This window comes from Pristiophorus japonicus, chromosome 9, assembly GCF_044704955.1.
Source record: "Pristiophorus japonicus isolate sPriJap1 chromosome 9, sPriJap1.hap1, whole genome shotgun sequence".
NCBI lineage: Eukaryota > Metazoa > Chordata > Chondrichthyes > Pristiophoridae > Pristiophorus > Pristiophorus japonicus.
In genome coordinates, this window is record NC_091985.1 from 7,480,896 (window position 1) to 7,501,741 (window position 20,846).

Here is a 20,846-nt window from a genome sequence, read left to right on the forward strand (position 1 = left end):
ATATTTATCCCTCAATCAACATTGCTAAAGCAGATTATCTGGTCATTATAACATTGCTGTTTGTGGGAGCTTGCTGAGTGCAAATTGGTTGCCGCGTTTCTCACATTACAACAGTGACTACACTTCAAAAGTACTTCATTGGCTGTAAATCACTTTGGGGCATCCAGTGGTTGTGAACGGCGAGACTTTTCCTTTCTTCATAGGAGCATTATCAGACAATATTTGACCGAGCCACATAAGAAGATATTAGCATTTGGTCGAAGAGGTAGGTATGGCCTACTGCTCCTAATTCTTATGTAGTTAAGGGGTATCTTAAAGGTGGAGAGTTTTAGGGAAGGAATTCTGGAGCTTGGTGCCAAGATAGCTGAAGGCACGGCCACCAATGGTGGAATTAATGGAATCGAGGAAGTGCAAGAGGCCAGAATTGGAACGATCTTGGAAGGTTGAAGGGCCGGAGGAGGTTACAGAGATAGGGAGGGGGCAAGGCCCTGGAGGGATTTGAACACATGAATCAGAAATGTAAATTTGAGGAGTTGGAAGCCAATATAAGTCAGTGAGCACAGGAGTGATGGGTGGCCTCTATCAGTGTCTCGAGGTTTGGTCACATCAGCTTTGAAAAGAGAGGCTGAATCCTCAAACTCATCATCGCTATATAAACTCGGACGATGCTTAATCTGTAGACAATTTTCTGAAGTAACTATGAATGAAGAATACACACATTCATCGAATGAAGCAGCACGGAAGGGGGCCATTCGGCCCATTGTGCTTGTGCCGACTGCTTGAAAGAGCTGTCCAATTGTAGGCAAAGATAAAAGAAAATAAACCAGAATCTGTTTCTGTTGATTGTATTTACCTCAAACACAGAATTGGTCATTTTGTTTTTTTCATGAAGTGGAGAGGGAAGGTCCCGTGGGCCCATTACAGGGTAGATTGGGTGAGTGTAGCGTAGTCGAGGGGTCGAACAGAAATCCTTGTTGTTGTAATTAGCATATTGGATATGACCCGGTCCCCCTCGTGATCATCTAACCTTGAGAAAGTGGAAGAATAAACACTCTTATCCGACTCTGGTTTAGGCTTTAAATTGAGGAACAGATTTATTAAAAGTAACAGATAAACTGTAGCCAAGCAAAGTACAGAAGGTCACACTGTTATTACAGAACTTGTAACCTGCCCTCTCCTTGGACACGAATATAATAATAGACCCAATACTTCGCTAGCTCTGCTGATGACCCTAAGGCTGGGCTAGGACAGTGACTCAACTATTCCAATGCTCTCCTGGCCAGCCTCCCACCTTCTATTTACTTGAGCTCATCGAAAACTCTGCTGCCCGTAGCTTGACTTGCACCAAGTCCCATTCACCCATCACCCCTGTGCTCGCTGACCTACATTGGCTCCTGGTCCGGCAACCACTCGGTTTTAAAATTCTCATCCTCTTGTTCAAATCCCTCCATGGCCTCGCCCCTCCCTATCTCTGTAATCTCCTCCAGTCCCTACAACCCTCCTAGATCTCTGTATTTTTGCAATTCTGGCCGCTTCAGCTTCCCCGATTTTAATTGCTCCACCTTCCGTGCCTTCAGCTGCTGAGGCCCTAAGGTCTGGAATTCCCTCCCTAAACCTCTTTACCTCGCTTCCTTTTAAGGTGCCCCTTAAAATCCATCTCTTTCTCCAAGCTTTCAGTTACCTATCCTAATGTCTCCTTGTGTGGCTTGGGTAAAATTCGTTTTGATAACACTCCTGTGAAGTTTGGATGTTTCACAACCTTAAAGGCATCTTATAAAGGCAAGTTGTTGTTGTTGTTGTTGTAACTCCTTTCATTGAAGATTTATTAAGACTGTCACCACCTCCACATAGAGCTGCGAAACCGAGATGCTGAAACCCTGCCTGTCCCTTAGATCTCAGAAGACCAGAGAGTACATGTCAAACTAATTTGAACACAGCAATCCAGAAGGAAAATATTTAACTAAAAGTAGCTCATAAGCTGCTGAGCCATCAGCCTATTGGGCTTTGCAATGAGAATCTAGTAATACATTTAGGACCCTTAGACTCCTGATTCCATTGATCAGTTGCAGAGAAAGCAAGTAAACAAGATTAAAAAATACAAAAGACACTAAAAGCATCCCAATAATAGATAATCAAGGAGCTATAGGGAGGGAGGAACTTAACAATCACTAGAGGAAAATTACTAGGCAAACTAATGGGACTAAAGGCGGACAAGTTCCCCGGACCTGATGACCTGCATCCTAGGGTCTTTAAAAGAAGTGGCTGCGAAGATAATGGATGCATTGGTTGTAATCTACCAAAATTCCCTGGATTCTGGGGAGGTCCCAGTAGATTGGAAAACTGCAAATGTAATGTCCCTGTTCAAGAAAGATGGGAGACAGAAAGCAGGAAACTATAAACGAGTTAGCCTAACATCTCTCATTGAGAAAATGCTGGAGTCCATTATTAAGGAACTAGTAACAGGACATTTAGAAAATCATAATGCAATCAAGCAGTCAGCATGGTTTTATGAAAGGAAAATCATGTTTGACAAATTTGCTGGAATTCTTTGAGGATGTAATGAGCAGGATGGATAAGGGGAAACCAGTGGATATGGTGTATTTGGATTTCCAGAAGGCATTCAGTAAGGTGCCATATAAAAGGTTACTGCACAAGATAAGAGCTCACGGGGTTGGGGGAATATATAAGCATGGATTGAGGATTGGCTAACTGATAGAAAACAAAGATTCGGAATAAATGGGTCTTTTTCCAGTTGGCAAACTGTAACTAGTGGGGTGCCACAGGGATCAATGCTGAGGCCTCAATCTATATTAATGACTTGGATGAAGGGACCGAGTGTAATGCAACCAAGTTTGCTGATGATACAACGATGGGTGGGAAAGCAAATTGTGAGGAGGACACAAATCATCTGCAAAATGATATGGATAGGTTAAGTGAATGGGCAAAATTTTGCCAGATGGAGTATAATATGGTAAAATGTGAGGTTATCCACTTTGGTAGGAAGAGTAAGAAAGCAAATTATTATTTAAATGGAGAGAGATTACAAAATGCTGTGGTAGAGAGAGACCTGGGGATCCTTGAGCATGGAGCACAAAAAGTTAGTATGCAGGTACAGTAAGTAATTAGGAAGGCAAATGGAATGTTGGCCTTTATTGCAAGGGGGATAGAGTATAAAAGCAGAGAAGTCCTACAGCTGTACAGGGTATTGGTGAGGCCACACCTGGAGTACTGCGTACAGTTTTGGTCTCCTTATTTAAGGAAGGATATATTTGCATTGGTGGCAGTTCAGAGAAGGTTAATGAGGTTGATTCCTGAGATGACGGGGTTGTCTTATGAAGAAAGGTTGAGCAGGTTGGGCCTATACTCACTGGAATTTAGAAGAATGAGAGGTGGCCTTATTGAAACATATAAAATTCTGAGAGGGGCTGGACAGAGTAGATGCAGATAGGATGTTTCTCCTTGAGGGGAAATCTAGAACTAGGGGGCATAGTTTCAGAATAAGGGGTCGCCCATTTAAAATGGAGAAGAGGAGGAATTTCTTCTGAGGGTTGTGAATTTTTGGAATTCTCTACTGTTGAGTGCTGTGAAGGCTGAATCATTGAATATATTTAAGGTGGAGATAGACAGATTTTGAACGATAGGGGAGTTGAGGGTTTTATGGCGAGCGGTCAGGGAAGTGGAGCTGAGTCCATGATCGGATCAGCCACGATCTTATTGAACGGTGGAGCAGGCTCGAGGGGCCAAAACGGTGGATCAGGCTCGAGGGGCCAAATGGCCGACTCCTGCTCCTACTTCTTATGTTCTTATGTAAAAGCAAAATACTGCGGATACTAGAATTCTTCAATTGCACTACATACGTAATGCATACTCTAAGGGGTCATCTTTAGGTGAATAGATACTGGGGACCCTGCTCACTGGTGCTGTGGATTGGAAAGTCGTGAGTGCCTCACCCCTTGAACTTACATCCAAGATTTTCCAAAACACACTTTCAGTGGGTCAGGTTTCCCACCACATGAATCCACAAAGAGTAGTACCCCTTAAATATTTACTCTATATATAAAACAAATGCACTTTTAGGAAATTCAACAAGAAATGGGAAAGTAAGACTAAACGACTGTAATGCTTTTGCCCTGCTGGTTTTGCACTCTTGTTTACAACACATACGAGGAGCAATATAATGTGTTTTTACATCAGAGGTCTAGATTTGGACATGCACCGATTTGAAGTGCAGGGTTTAGCCTGAGGTCACTGGTAGGTTGGGTTGGCACTATAAGCATCAGGCCACTTGGCACTGGAATTATCTGGTGAACAACACAAACAACTTGTGCAAAGCAAGGACATATTCAGCGTTACTTTGACCCATGTAGGGTCTAAAAGTGGTTCTCTGGAATATGCAGATACATTTCACAGACACATTTAATGCAATACAGTGCGATTTATTTAAGAAATAACGGCAGCAAAAACGTGTTGCTATAGATAAATATAATGTTAAATAAACACACATGTAAACCAAACTTTAAAAAAGGGCAGCTGGCTGTATGTATTCAGTTACCGGCAAGCTGCCAGCAAAAGTGTTTTTGTGAATCTAAACTTTCAGAGAGGGGGAGGAGTTTATGTTTTAAATTCTCAATAAATGCAACATTAGACACGCAGTTCATCCAAAGAGCAAAGATTTAACTGCATTTTAACCCCCACCGCAGGCCATATTTGGAATAAGTTCCAAATGCAGTTTTGAATAAATTGAGCAGAGGGTCTATGCCCCGCCCCTTCCGCACTCTGAAGGTGGGGCGCACGGTGATTGACATTTCGGCCGGCCATTGAGGGCCGGAGCCGGTGCGCTTGCATCAATCGGAGCAGAGGATGGCTTGTGATTGAGTGAGCAGGTTGTATGGGCGGTGTGACGAAGGGAGGCAGCGGCTCCAGTGTGACCATCGCCGGCTCCAGTGGGACCCAGAGAGGCAGCGGCTCCAGTGGGACCCAGAGAGGCAGCGGCTCCAGTGTGACCATCGCCGGCTCCAGTGTGACCCAGAGAGGCAGCGGCTCCAGTGTGACCATCGCCGGCTCCAGTGGGACCCAGAGAGGCAGCGGCTCCAGTGTGACCCAGAGAGGCAGCGGCTCCAGTGTGACCATCGCCGGCTCCAGTGGGACCCAGAGAGGCAGCGGCTCCAGTGTGACCCAGAGAGGCAGCGGCTCCAGTGTGACCATCGCCTGCTCCAGTGTGACACCGAGGCAGCGGCTGCATTGTGACCAGCGGCGGCTACTGCAGCGGGTGAGTTCCCGGCCGGCCCGAGCCCCGAGCCCCGAGCCCCGGGTCTTGAGCTGAGTGAGTGGGTGAGTGGGTGGGTGGGTGGGCTGAGGGCGATTGACCAGATTCCCGGTGTTAGCTTCACTCTGCTTGTTTTCTGCCTGGCAGGGTGTGCCTGTGACCTGCTGATTCATTTCTCTGTCGATGTATTTATATATCGGAGCCTCCTAGCTGGTGTTCCAAGTCGCTCAGAAAGCCCGATCGTGTGTTTGTTTTTGTTCTGACGATTGGCAGTTTTTGGCAGCGAGGAGTTTGAAACGATTTGATGGGGTAGATCAAATGTATTTCCTGTGGTAGGGGGGGGGGGAGTCCAGAACAACCTAGCTCGTAAAATTAGAGCTGGGCTGTTCAGGAGCGAAACCAGGAAGCACTTCACAAAAAGGGCAATCTCTCTCTTTCCCCCCCCCCCCCCCCCCCCCAAGGCTGTGGATGCTGGGGTCAGTTGGAGCTTTCAAGGCTGAGATCGATAGATTTCTGTTAAGTATGAGATGTGGATCAAAGTTAGGTAAATGGAGTTGAAGTACAGATGAGCCACGATCTAATGGAATGGCAGTGAAGGCCATTCCGAATATACAAAATGGGAATTGCAGGAAAGGACCAGCTGGCCGATCAAGCCTGCCCCACACTCCATGATGGACGGAGCATCCTGAATAGACAGTTCTCTCTCCCTTGCCTGGCAGCTATGCCACTGCCTGGAGAGGCAAACAGCAGAGGAATAATGTAGGGACAATTAGGGAAGAAAATACTCTGGAAAATGCCTCTCCAAACCCCCCCCCCCCCCCCCCCCCCAGGTGATTTGAAGCCAGACCAGGAGATCACAGCAACCAAGTCTTATCTGTTCCTATACTGGGATCTGGAAGCGGTTTTGTGTACATGCTTGCCACGTCTCGCATCTTTTACATGGAAGGTTATGGTCGGTGTTACAATTGTAGATAGATTGAAGCATGGGGAGACCAGTTTCAAGGGATTTGGAGCAGTTGGGGCTAGAAGGAGTGCGAGTGTGGGGTGGATGTTTGGAGTGATCCACTCACACGGGGAAGGGAATATTTGGGGTGTCTTGGGGGGGGGGGGGGGAGGGTGGTGGAGTCACAGTTATTCTAACAAGTGTGTGTATGCTTTGAGTGAAGCTTTGTGTAAAGAAAAGAAAAAAGACTTGGATTTATAAAGCGCCTTTCACAACCACCAGATGTCTCAAAACACTTTACAGCCAATGAAGTACTTTTGGAGTGTAGTCACTGTTGTAATGTAGGAAACACGGCAGCCAATTTGTGCACAGCAAGCTCCCACAAACAGCAATGCGATAAAGACCAGATAATCTGTTTTTGTTGTGTTGATTGAGTGATAAATATTGGCCTCAGGACAAAAGCTCTGCTGGTTGTGAGTCATGCTTAGTTTCATAGGAAATTGAATTCATAACCTTTTTTTCTATCTATTATCTTTCTTTTAGAATGAATTACCTGCTCCACACACTCACCATTCTACTGGCTGCTGCTCAAATGACCACAGCAGGTAAGACTTTACCCTCCCCACCCCACCAAACGTCCCTGGTGGTCGATTGTAAACACTCAGGTACACAGATGTACAGTACAGTGCAGTGTTGTGTACGTGTGCAACAGGATGTGTAACAGGATAAAAGAACAAATATTCCACAGCTTCTTTTGTTACAATGTCATGTACACTGATTTTGATGCAATTAATAGTGGACTCTTTGCAGGACCTTGAGGAAAGAGCAGGGGGAGTGGGACTAATTGGATAGCTCTTTCAAACTGCCAGTATAGACACCATGGGCTGAATGGCCTCCTCCTGTGCTGTACATAGTTTTACAGCACAGAAACAACCCTCTCCATTACTTCATCAAATACCTCACTCAAGTTAGTTAAACATGACAGACCATTTGGCCCAGCTGGCTTATGCCAGTGTTTATGCTCCACATGAGTGGGTTATATAAGGCAACAATCAATATATCTTCTATTCTTTACTCCCTCACGTGTTTATCTAGCTTCCCTTTAAATGCATCTATACTATTGACTTCACTTCAGTCACTCCATGTGCTAGCAGATTCTTTGCTGGGATCATTTCTTCTTTCCCTGCTAGTTGAATTACTCACACCTTCCCCCACCCCCATTTATTGGAGTTGCCTTCATCAACCAATTGCAGTTGTCCTTTTATTCATCTTAACCTTCCTTCACTTGTAACTCGCTATTGGCAGTTGTGTGCACACTAGGTCCGTGCGGCAGAGCAGGTCTCCAGTCGTCTTGGTTAATCCTTGCCACTGGACCAAGACCTAGCTCTGTCAAGCCTGTGTGGTGGCTCATTTGCAACAGCCACCACACGTTAAAAAATCCACGTATAGGCATCTTCCACCCCCTCAATTGGAGTTCAGGACGGGAACATCGGGTCCTTCATCGAAACACCTGTGAACTCGTGGAAGCACGTCATCCTCGTTCAAGGGATCGCCTATGATGATGAGTCCATTGTGGATAACTTTGGTAAATATATTCTGTTCCAGTCTGTACCTGGTCCTCCTATCTGAATAGCAGTGAGTCATCGAAACACAGGCAGCACTGACGGTTCACGCACTTACCTGAGTAAATGTATTTAGTCCGTGCCTGCGTCACTAGACTAGTCTATGAATAAGAATGGAAAGATGATAATCAGCATGTATTATTGACCACAGTTCAAGGTTAATTTGGTGTTGAACAAAAAACAAAGGAATTCCCTGATCATCATCATCATCATAGGCGATCCCTCGAACGAGGATGACTTGCTTCCACGAGAGTTCACACATGTTTCAATGAAGGACCCGATGTTCCGGTCCTGAACTCCAATTGAGGGGGTGGAAGATGCCTGTGCGTGGATTTTTTAACGTGTGGTGCCCATTGCACATCAGCCGCCACACGGGCTTGACAGAGCTAGGCCTTTATCCAGTGGCAAGTGTTAACCAGGACGACTGCTCTGCTGCACCGACCGGGTGCACACACATATCGCAGTGTGGGCTGGCCCGTGCTGCCCCCGTACCCTCATTCGCCGCTCCTCCGCCTCAAACATTCGCCGCACCTCCGCCACGATCTCTCACCGCTCATCCGCCTCAAACACTCGCCGCACCTCTGCCACGATCTCCCACCAAATCTCAGCCACAATCCCTCATCACTCCTCCGCCCCAATCACTTGTTGCAAGTCCGCCACAACCTTCCCGCTCCTTTGCTTTACCAGGGACCCGCCGATGCTCCTGCCCATGCTCCAAACGGCAACCTGGGTCCTGATGACATCGCCCAGTCGCTCACCTCGAAGCAGTTGCACATTTGTGTCAGCTCGCGCTGGAAGCTGCAGAGGCATGCTCCAGCTCTTTTTGAAACCCCGACCTGCGGAGATGTTCTTACACTGGTCGGGGCGGCCCATGATGTCCCAGGATCCGGCGCTCCAGCTCTATTTATAACCCTAACCTGCGGCGATGTTCTCCGAACATAACGAAGGAGCTCCCTGATAGCCTAGAGGTAAATGCATAGCATGGCACCATGCTGTACTGACCGAGAAACACTCGGGTATTCGTACCTGTTCTGTGCCAGGTTAGCTGGGTTGTCCAAACTGTAGCTGCCACCACCCCCCCCCTCCCCCCCGTTGCACCTTGCAATCCAGCTCCTCGGGGAACCCGGTTTTATTTGTGCTGGTGTGTTTCCCACACTCTGGGTTGTCCTCGTTGAATTTTGTTGCTGTTCAAGGTTTGAAACCACTCTGATTGCTGTGACTTCATCTGTGGGCAAATCCTCAGTTGATACATGGAGCTGTGATGGGGTCAACCACATGAGAGGCATGCAAGGAGAGCGTGGGTTTAAACTTTATGCATAGCTTCACTTCATTAAGCTAAGCTAAGCAGCTCACCCTGGGAGAGTGTTATGTTTGCCTTTGTGTCCCAGGCTAGGAAGGGAGGATAACTAGATAGATTTCCACCCCTGATTGGAATGCACCAGCGGAGGACAGAATGGAGGACAACCACGGTAGCCATGCCGGCAATGTTCCCTCTAAATGTTTTTGGGGTGTGCGGTCCCTTTAACTGGCTGCATGGCCTATTCCAAGTTTTGGGCATGTGTGAATTTCACATTGGATCCTGGGCTGCGTGGGACCGGCACACAGAGCAGTTGCCTGCCAGTGCTACATTTTGCTCAGAAATACACAATGCACAAGAGTACATAAAAACATGAGAATTCGGAACAGCAGTAAGCCATTCACCCCTTCGAGCCTGCTCCACCATTCAATAAGATCATGGCTGATCATCTACCTCAACTCCACTTTCCTGCACTATCCCCATAATCCCTTGATTCCCTTAATATACAAAAATCTATTGATCTCTGCGTCTCAGCGTTTCACCAAAGTACTGAGAAATCCACGCAGGTAGAGTTTTCTGATTGCCGGACGAGTTCATACTACACCTGGGCCCAAAGTGCTTGGCCATTCGGGAGCACCAAGTGTGCACAAGTGGGAAGTGTAGTGTGCTTGGGAGGATCAGGGAGGCCGCTGGGTCCCAAAGCTCTCCCCCACTGGGGGTTTTCCTCGCCTCGTGTCTGGGTCTGTTGTAGACTCATTGATAGAAATTGGTCGCTGGGATTGGTGAGCAACTCAATGGGCCCAAGTTTCCACACGATTAAAAAAAAACGGGTACCCCTCCGAGCTGGTCGCCCATTTTTCGCGCCTAAAACGGCGCCGGAAAAGAAACGCGCGATTCTGGCGCGCCCTGCAGCTCCTTGTCTGTTTGGCGCGGCGCCCAGGGGGGGCGGAGCCTACACTCGCACCGATTTTGTAAGTGGGAGGGGGCGGGTACTATTTAAATTCGTTTTTTTCCTGCCGGCAACGCTGCGCGTTGGAGCGTTCGCGCACGCGCAGTGTGACGGAAACATGGGCACTCGGCCATTTTTGTAGTTCTTTGTGGCTGTTTAGTTTTTGAACATTTTTTAATAAAAGCACATTGCCATCAGCACATCAGCAGTGAGAAGGCTGCAGGAAGCCTCAGAAAGTTGAAGCAGCCGGTTCCCGACGACCTCCCCCTTTTGACGTCGGGAAATGGCTCCTCAATTTCTGAGGCTTCCTGCAGCCTTCTGTCTCCTTTCCTCCCGCCGTCTGGAACGGCGTCATCCCCGGTCGGGCCCGCACTCCCCCCTCCCCCCGCTCGCCCGCCCGGAACGGCTCTCTTTTCCCCCCCCCCCTCCCCCCCTGCGTTCGGTCCCTCCCTGCCGTCTGGAACAGCTTCCTTTCCTTCTCTCTCTTTCTCTCCCCCCCCCCCCCCCCCCCCTGCGTTCAGTCGGTTCCCTCCCTCCCACCGTCTGGAACGGCTTCCTCCCCCGCCGCGTTCGGGAACGGCTGCCTCGTTTTGTGAGGCTTGCTGCAGCATTCTCCCTGGCTGAAGCACTTTCACACAGATAAGAAGATGGTTTATTTAATCTTTTCTTTGCTTGTAAATTTTTATTCAGGTTGGATGCATTTGTATAATATTTGTATAACCATAAATAAGGATTTATTGTAGAATTTAATGACTTCCCTTCCCCCCTCCCCCCCCCCCCCCTCCACCTCGTTCTGGACGCCTAATTTGTAACCTGCGCCTGATTTTTTAATGTGTAGAACAGGTTTTTTCAGGCCGACAAAAATCTTCACTTGCTCCATTCTAAGTTAGTTTGGAGTACGTTTTCACTGTGGAAACTTTCAAATTAGGTGTCAGTGGCCGGACACGCCCCCTTTTGAAGAAAAAATTCTGTTCCAAAGTGGAACTGTTCTACCTGACTAGAACTGCAGAAAAAAAAATGTGGAGAATTGCGATTTCTAAGATAGTCCATTCTCCACCAGTTGCTCCTAAAAAAATCAGGTGCAAATCATGTGGAAACTTGGGCCCAATGACTAGAATTCAAATAATTAATTCTACTCTGAGTTGTTGACTAATCACAGCAAACATGCCATTATCCTTGGCTCATGGGACTACCAGGATGGTAGATGGTGAATTGGACGGACCTCGGTCTTCATTCATCTAGCAATTCCTATGTTGCTGTGGAGTTTAATCAACTAATATGGTGCAGCGATCAATGTTCTGCTTCCCACCGCTCGTCCAACCTGGGCTATCCCACTTGGCTTGCAGACTATTTGGAGGTGATTGGGAAGAATTTGCTCGGAGTCCCTAATTGGCCAGGCTGGCTGGCCAATCGTCAGTGCCCTGGAGCACTAACAACTTGCTGGCTCAGATATGTAGGGCCGACTCGGCTTCAGTCCTCCATTACGAGCTGTGTCGCCTCGGAGGCAAAGCAGTTCCAAAGAGAGTGAGTTACTGGCCTTCCCCGTTGCCAGCAGGAGGATGGTCACTAGTTCATCAGTAGACGACACAACTCAAGTTTAAAATATATGGGAGCAATATCCGTACATGGGAACTGGAACGGTCACAAAAGTAAAAGCCCATGGGATCCAGGGCAAAGTGGCAAGTTGGATACAAAATTGGCTCAGAGGCAGCAAGCAGAGGGTAATGGTTGATGGGTGTTTTTGCGACTGGAAAGATGTTTCCAGTGGAGTTCCGCGGGGCTCAGTACTGGGTCCCTTGCTTTTTGTGGTATACATCAATGATCTAGACTTGAATATAGTGGGTATGATTAAGAAGTTTGCAGATGATACAAAAATCAGCTGTGTGGTTGATAATGAAGAAGAAAGCTGTGGACTATATCAACTGGTCAGGTTGGCAGAACAGTGGCAAATGGAATTTATTCCGGAGAAGTGTTAGATAATGCATTTGGGGAGGGCTAACAAGGCAAGGGAATACACATTAAATGGTAGGACACTGAGAGTGTAGAGGAATAAAGGGACCTGGGAGTGCATGTACACACATCCCTGAAGGTAGCAGGCCAGGTAGATAAGGTGGTTAAGTAGGCATATGGAATGCTTGCTTTTATTAGCCGATGCATAGAATACAAGAACTGGGGGGGGGTGGGGCGGTGTTATGTTTGAACTGTATAAAACACTGGTTAGGCCACAGCTGGAGTACTGCATGCAGTTCTGGTCACCACATAACAGGAAGGACGTGATTGCACTGGAGAGGGTACAGAGGAGATTTACGAGGGTGTTGCCGGGACTGGAGAGTCTAAGCTATGAGGACAGATAAGATCGGCTGGATTTGTTTTCATTGGAACAGCTGAGGCTGAGGGGAGAGCCCCATTGAGGTGCATAAAATCATGAGGGGCCTAGCTATAGTGGATTGAAAGGGCCTATTTCCCTTAGCAGAGGGGTCAACAACCATGGGGCATAAATTTAAAGTAATTGGGAGAAGATTTAGAGGGGATTTGAGGGGAAATTTCTTCACGCAGAGAGTTGTGGGAGTCTGGAATTCACTTCCTGAGAGGGTGGTAGAGGCAGAAACCCTCACTGCATTTAAAAAGTACTTGGATATGCACTAAAAGTGCTGTAACCCACAGGGTTATGGACCTAGAGCTGGAAAGTGGGATTAGGCTGGATAGCTGTTTGTCGGCTGGCATGGACACGATGGGCCAAAATGGCCTCCTTCCGTGCTGTAAACTTCCATGTCGAAGAGGCCAGTCTGCTGCCTCAGTCTGTTCCACCATTTGATGAGATCCTGGCTGATCTGTATCTTCGTTCCATTTACTGGGCTTAGCTCCATATCCCTCGGCCCCCTTGGCCAACAAACATCTAGCAATCTCCATTTTAAAACTTTCTAAATTTAAAAAAAAGCTCACAGAAGTTGTGCCTGTTTCCTGAACTGGCAGCCAATACAGCCACCTTCAGCAGAGAGGGAATAGTGCGATGGAAAATTCCAGTTACAACATTGTAATATCAAATAGTCCCTGAATTAATTGAGTTGTTAGGAATTCTCATGAACAATAAATGGGTTGAAACTGACTCTTTGTGGGGCACTGGAAAAATGTGACTCGACCTGTTCTCAAAGCCGATTTGATTTAATCCCTCGATGGAGGAATGTAATCGGATACAATTTTTAAAGTTATTTATCTCCCTCGAGTTTAATAGTTTCTGAAATTTCTCCCACGAGTACACGAAAACCCCCTCCGAACAATCCCAAAATGGGATTCTGGAACTGTTTGTTCAGGATGGGGATTAAGGAGAAAGAAAGACTTGCATTTATACAGCACTTTCATGATCACCGGCTATCCCAAAGCACCTTACAGCCAATGAAGTATGTTATTAACAAGGAGAAACCTCATTGGGGTTGCCATTTTCTTGGGACTTTCGTGGAGTCAGCGAGGTTCACGTCGTTCTTTGTTCCCCACCTCGTACTCTTCCGAGAATCCGTGTCCTTGTGGTCATGGGATTAACCCACACATTCAAAGGTCATTGTGGGGGCAGATCCTGGGCCATCCAACCTGCAGGATGTAGGTTTATTCCCAATGCAAAATGGTTCACAGGACGGGTTTGTAGTAAACACTGGAGAAACTCCAAAAAAAGATTTGCAAGGTTGATCCCAGAACGGAGAGGTTTTTGTCTATCGGGGAAGACTGAACAGGCCGGGGTTGTTTTCTCTCAGGAAAGCGAAGGCTGAGGGATGATCTGATAGAGGTCTTTAACATTATGAAAGGGTTTGATAGGGTAGACGTACAGAAGCTGTTTCCACTTGTGGGGGAGAACAAAACAAGGGGCCATAAATACACGGTCGTCGCTAATTTAATAAATCCAATAGGGAATTCAGGAGAACCTTATTTACCCAAAGAATGTGGAACTTTCTAACATGGAGTAGTTGAGGTGAATAGCTTAGATGCGTTTAAGGCACTTGAGGAAGGGAAGGGTATGCTGTTAGGCTGAAGTGAAGTAGGGTGGGAGGAGGCTCGTGTGGAGCATAGACGTTATGGGCCGAATGGCCTTTTCCTGTGCCGTACGTTCCATGTTAGGAGAATCTTTGGCTCATTTGATGTCGTCTCTTCGGAGTACTTGCCTTGCCATCTTTCCATTTAAGAATATAAGAAATAGGAGCAGGAGTAGGCCATTTGGCCCCTCGAGCCTGCTCCGCCATTCAGTACGATCATGGCTGATCTGATCCTGGCCTCACTTCCCCACCCGCTCCCCGTAACCCATGACTCCCTTATCATTCAAAAATCTGTCGATCTCCACCTTAAATATATTCAAAGACCTACCCACAGCTCTCTGGGGTAGAGAATTCCAAAGATTCACGACCCTCCGAGAGAAGAAATTCCTCCTCATTTCTGTTTTAAATGGGCGACGCCTTATTCTGAAACTATGCCCCCTAGTTCTAGATTCTCCCATGAGGGGTAACCTCCTCTCTGCATCTATCCTGCCCAGCCCCCTCAGAATCTTGTATGTTGCAATAAGATCACACCTCATTCTTCTAAACTCCAATGTGTTTCGGCCCAACCTGCTCAACCCTTCTTCATATGACAACCCCTTCATCTCAGGAATCAACCTCGACAACCTTCTCTGAACTGCCGACATCCATTTGAACCATCCATTTATATTTGTATATTAAGAACCCTAGAAATGAAAAGTTGGTTCACTAATCTCCTTTCCAGGAAGGAAACATAAGAAATAGGAACAAGAATAGGCCATTTGGCCCCTCGAGCCTGCTTCGCCATTCAATAAGATCATGACTGATCATCAACCTCAACTCCACTTTCCCGCCCGATCCCCATATCCCTTGATTCACCTTGACCTGCCGTCATTAATCAGTCTGGACCTATATGTGACTCCAGTCCAATGTGGTTGACTCACAACTGCTGGGCACTTAAGAGTGCATTTAAATTAAAACCACAACAAAGAATAGAACTAGATTACAAGATCAAAGCCCCCCCCCCCCACCTCCTTCTCAACCAGGGATAGGAAGTTAGGACCAGGTGGAGGCCATTCAGACCCTCAAGCCCAGTGCATCATTCGATTAGGTCATAGCTGATCCGTGACCAGGGAATACACATTAAATGGTAGGACACTGAAGGAACAACGAGACCTGGGAGTGCATGTCCTCAGATCCCTGAAGATAGCAGGCCAGGTAGATAAGTTGGTTAAGAAGGCAGAGGGAATACTTGCCTTTATTAACCAAGGCATGGAATACAAGAGCAAGGAGGTTAAGCTTGAACTGTATAAATCACTGGTTAGGCCACAGTTGGAGTACTGCTTGCAGTTCTGGTCACCACATTACAGGAAAGATGTGATTGCACTAGAGAGGGTAGAGAGGAGATTTATGAGGAGGTTGCCTACACTGGAACATTTTAGTTATGAGGAAAGCTTGAATAGGCTGGGTTTGTTTTCTTTGGAATAGGGCAGACCTTCTAGAGGTGTATAAAATTGGGGGGCCTGGATAGAGTGGATAGGAAAGACCTATTTCCCTTAGCAGAGGGATCAACAACCAGGGGGCATAGATTTAAAGTCATTGGTAGCAGGTTTTGAGGGAAAATGTCTTCACCCAGAGGGTGGTGGGTGTCTGGAACTCACTGCCTGAAAGGGTGGTAGAGGCAGAAACACTCACTACATTTAAAAAGTACTTGGATGTGCACTTAAAGTGCCGTAACCTGCAGGGTTACGGACCAAGAGCTGGAAAGTGGGATTAGGCTGGTAGCTCTTTGTCGGCCGACACGGACACGGTGGGCCGAATGGTCTCCTTCCGTGCTGTAAATTTCTATGATTCTATGATTAACTGCTTTTACCCTTCATATCATTGCCTAACATAAATCTATTAATCTCCGTCTTTAAATTTCCAGTTGACACACAGCGGTAAAAATTCTGCGTCGCCCAAAACGGGTCGCATAAGAACATAAGAAATAGGAGCAGGAGTAAGCCATACGACCCCTCGAGCACGCTCCGCCATTCAATACGATCATGACTGATCTGATCATGGACTCAGCTCCACTTCCCCGCCCACTCCCCTTATCGTTTAAGAAACTGTCTATCTCTGTCTTAAATATATTCAATGTCCCAGCTTCCACAGCTCTCTGAGGTAGAGAATTCCACAGATTTACAACCCTCTGAAGAAATTCCTCCTCATCTCCGTTTTTAAATGGGCGGCCCCTTATTCTAAGATTGTGCCCTCTAGCTTTAGTCTCCCCTATCAGTGGAAACATCCTCTCTGCATCCACCTTGTCAAGCCCCCTCATAATCTTACACGTTTCGATAAGATCACCTCTCATTCTTCTGAATTCCAATGAGCAGAGGCTCAACTACTCAACCATTCCTCATAAGTCAACCCCCTCATCCCTGGAATCAACCTAGTGAACCTTCTCTGATCTGCCTCCAAAGCAAGTATATCCTTTCGTAAATATGGAAACCAAAATTGCATGCAGTATTCCAGGTGTGGCCTCACCAATACCTTTTATAGCTGTAGCAAGACTTCCCTGCTTTTATACTCCAACCCCTTTGCAATAAAGGCCAAGATTCCATTGGCCGTCCTGATCACTTGCTGTACCTGCATATTATCCTTTTGTGTTTCATGCATAAGTACCCCCAGGTCTCACTGTACTGCAGCACTTTACAATCTTTCTCTATTTAAATAATAACTTGCTCTTTGATATTTTCTGCCAAAGTGCATGACCTCACATTTTCCGACATTATACTCCATCTGCTAAATTTTTGCCTACTCACTTAGCCTGTCTGTCCTTTTGCAGATTTTTTGTGTCCTCCTCACACTTTGCTTTTCCTTCCATCTTTGTATCGTCAGCAAACTTGGCTACGATACACTCAGTCCCTTCCTCCAAGTAGTTAATATAGATTGTAAATAGTTGGGGTCCCGGCACTGATCCCTGTGGCATCCCACTAGTTACTGGTTGCCAACCAGAGAATGAACCATTTATCTTGACTCTCTGTTAGTTAGCCAATCCTCTATCCATGCTAATATATTATCCACAGCCCCGTGAACTTTTATCTTATGCGGTAACCTTTTATGTGGTACCTTGTCAAATGCCTTCTGGAAGTCCAAATACACCACATCCACCGGTTCCCCTTTATCCATCCTGTTCGTTACCTCCTCAAAGAACTCCAGCAAATTTGTCAAACATGACTTCCCCTTCATAAATCCATGCTGATTCTGCCTGACCAAATTATGCTTTTTCAAATGTCCTGCTACTGTTTCTTTAATAATGGACTCCAACATTTTCCCAACCACAGATGTTAGGCTAACTGGTCTATAGTTTCCTGGTTTTTGTCTGCCTCCTTTTTTAAATAGGGGAGTTATATTTGCAGTTTTCCAATCTGCTGGCACCTCCTCAGAATCCAGGGAATTTTGGTAAATTACAACTAATGCATCCACAATCCCTGCCGCTACTTCTCTTAAGACCCTAGGATGCAAGCCATCAGGTCCAGGGGATTTATCTGCCTTTAGTCCCATTATCTTACTGAGTACAACTCCTTAGTGATTGTGATTGTGTTAAGTTCCTCCTCCCCCCCCCCTCATAGCCCCTAGACTATCCAATGTTGGAATATTGTTAGTGTCCTCTACTGTAAAGACTGATACAAAATATGTGTTCAGAGTTTCTGCCATCTCCATGTTCCCTATTACTAATTCCCTGGTCTCGTCCTCTAGAGGACCAACATTTACTTTAACCCATCTTTTCCTTTTTATGTACCTGTAGAAACTCTTACTATCTGTTTTTATATTTTGTGCTAGTTTATTTTCATAATCTATCTTTCCTTTCTATCATTTTTGTAGTCATTCTTTGCTGGCTTTTAAAAGTTTCCTAATCCTCTGGCCTCCCACTAGTCTTGGCCACATTGTATGCCCTTGTTTTGAATTTGAGACCATCTCTTATTTCCTTAGTTAGCCACGGATGGTTATCTCTTAGTCTTCCCTTCTCATTGGGATATATTTTTGTTGCGAGTTATGAAATATCTCCTTAAATGTCTGCCACTTCTCATCAACCGTCCCATACTTTAATCTATTTTCCCAGTCCACTTTAGCCAACTCTGCCCTCATACCTTTGTAGTCACTTTATTTAAGCTTAGGACACTGGTTTGAGATCCAACTTTCTCACCTTCCAATTGAATTTGAAATTCAACCATGTTATATCACTCATTCCAAGCGGATTCTTTACTAGGAGATCGTTTATTAATCCTGCCTCATTACACAGTACCAGATCTAAGATAGCCTCCTCCCTGGTTGGTTCCGCAACGTACTTTTCAGGGAAACTATCCCGGATACACTCTCTGAATTCTTTCTCAAGGCTACCCTGGGCAATATGAAGTGCATAAGGGATGGTTTTTTAGACCAATATGTCGAGGAACCAACTAGGGGGGAGGCCATCTTAGACTGGGTGTTATGTAATGAGAAAGGATTAATTAGCAATCTCGTTGTGCGAGGCCCCTTGGGGAAGAGTGACCATAATATGGTGGAATTCTGCATTAGGATGGAGAATGAAACAGTTAATTCAGAGACCATGGTCCAGAACTTAAAGAAGGCTAACTTTGAAGGTATGAGGCGTGAATTGGCTGAGATGGATTGGCGAATGATACTTAAGGGGTTGACTGTGGATGGGCAATGGCAGACATTTAGAGACCGCATGGATGAACTACAACAATTGTACATTCCTGTCTGGCATAGAAATAAAAAAGGGAAGGTGGCTCAACCGTGGCTATCAAGGGAAATCAGGGATAGTATTAAAGCCAAGGAAGTGGCATACAAATTGGCCAGAAATAGCAGCGAACCTGGGGACTGGGAGAAATTTAGAACTCAGCAGAGGAGGACAAAGGGTTTGATTAGGGCAGGGAAAATGGAGTATGAGAAGAAGCTTGCAGGGAACATTAAGACGGATTGCAAAAGTTTCTATAGATATGTAAAGAGAAAAAGGTTAGTAAAGACAAATGTAGGTCCCCTGCAGTCAGAATCAGGGGAAGTCATAACGGGGAACAAAGAAATGGTGGACCAATTGAACAAGTACTTTGGTTCGGTATTCACGAAGGAGGACACGAACAACCTTCCGGTTATAAAAGGGGTCGGGGGGTCTAGTAAGGAGGAGGAACTGAGGGAAATCCTTATTAGCCGGGAAATTGTGTTGGGGAAATTGATGGGATTGAAGGCCGATAAATCCCCAGGGCCTGATGGACTGCATCCCAGAGTACTTAAGGAGGTGGCCTTGGAAATAGTGGATGCGTTGACAGTCATTTTCCAACATTCCATTGACTCTGGATCAGTTCCTATGGAGTGGAGGGTAGCCAATGTAACCCCACTTTTTAAAAAAGGAGGGAGAGAGAAAACAGGGAATTATAGACCGGTCAGCCTGACATCGGTAGTGGGTAAAATGATGGAATCAATTATTAAGGATGTCATAGCAGTGCATTTGGAAAGAGGTGACATGATAGGTCCAAGTCAGCATGGATTTGTGAAAGGGAAATCATGCTTGACAAATCTTCTGGAATTTTTTGAGGATGTTTCTAGTAGAGTGGATAAGGGAGAACCAGTTGATGTGGTATATTTGGACTTTCAGAAGGCGTTCGACAAGGTCCCACACAAGAGATTGATGTGCAAAGTTAGAGCACATGGGATTGGGGGTAGTGTACTGACATGGATTGAGAACTGGTTGTCAGACAGGAAGCAAAGAGTAGGAGTAAATGGGTACTTTTCAGAATGGCAGGCAGTGACTAGTGGGGTACCGCAAGGTTCTGTGCTGGGGCCCCAGCTGTTTACACTGTACATTAATGATTTAGATGAGGGGATTAAATGTAGTATCTCCAAATTTGCGGATGACACTAAGTTGGGTGGCAGTGTGAGCTGCGAGGAGGATGCTGTGAGGCTGCAGAGCGACTTGGATAGGTTAGGTGAGTGGGCAAATGCATGGCAGATGAAGTATAATGTGGATAAATGTGAGGTTATCCACTTTGGTGGTAAAAACAGAGAGACAGACTATTATCTGAATGGTGACAGATTAGGAAAAGGGGAGGTGCAAAGAGACCTGGGTGTCATGGTACATCAGTCATTGAAGGTTGGCATGCAGGTGCAGCAGGCGGTTAAGAAAGCAAATGGCATGTTGGCCTTCATAGCAAGAGGATTTGAGTACAGGGGCAGGGAGGTGTTGCTACAGTTGTACAGGGCATTGGTGAGGCCACACCTGGAGTATTGTGTACAGTTTTGGTCTCCTAACCTGAGGAAGGACATTCTTGCTATTGAGGGAGTGCAGCGAAGGTTCACCAGACTGATTCCCGGGATGGCGGGACTGACCTATCAAGAAAGACTGGATCAACTGGGCTTGTATTCACTGGAGTTCAGAAGAATGAGAGGGGACCTCATAGAAACATATAAAATTCTGACGGGGTTAGACAGGTTAGATGCAGGAAGAATGTTCCCAATGTTGGGGAAGTCCAGAACCAGGGGTCACAGTCTAAGGATGAGGGGTAAGCCATTTAGGACCGAGATGCGGAGGAACTTCTTCACCCAGAGAGTGGTGAACCTGTGGAATTCTCTACCACAGAAAGTTGTTGAGGCCAATTCACTAAATATATTCAAAAAGGAGTTAGATGAGGTCCTTACTGCTAGGGGGATCAAGGGGTATGGCGAGAAAGCAGGAATGGGGTACTGAAGTTGAATGTTCAGCCATGAACTCATTGAATGGCGGTGCAGGCT

At 46.3% G+C, this 20,846-nt stretch overlaps 1 protein-coding gene across 1 annotated transcript in view; it reads left to right on the forward strand.

The window, feature by feature from the left end:
* The window catches only part of LOC139272926 (butyrophilin subfamily 1 member A1-like), a 69,745-nt gene that overhangs the window by 6,876 nt on the left and 42,023 nt on the right, over positions 1-20,846 (forward strand). Inside the window, exon 2 of the mRNA XM_070889049.1 lies at positions 6,753-6,814. Coding sequence (XP_070745150.1) covers positions 6,754-6,814 — 61 coding nt within the window. The 5' untranslated portion in view covers position 6,753. The remainder of the gene's footprint in view (positions 1-6,752; positions 6,815-20,846) is intronic.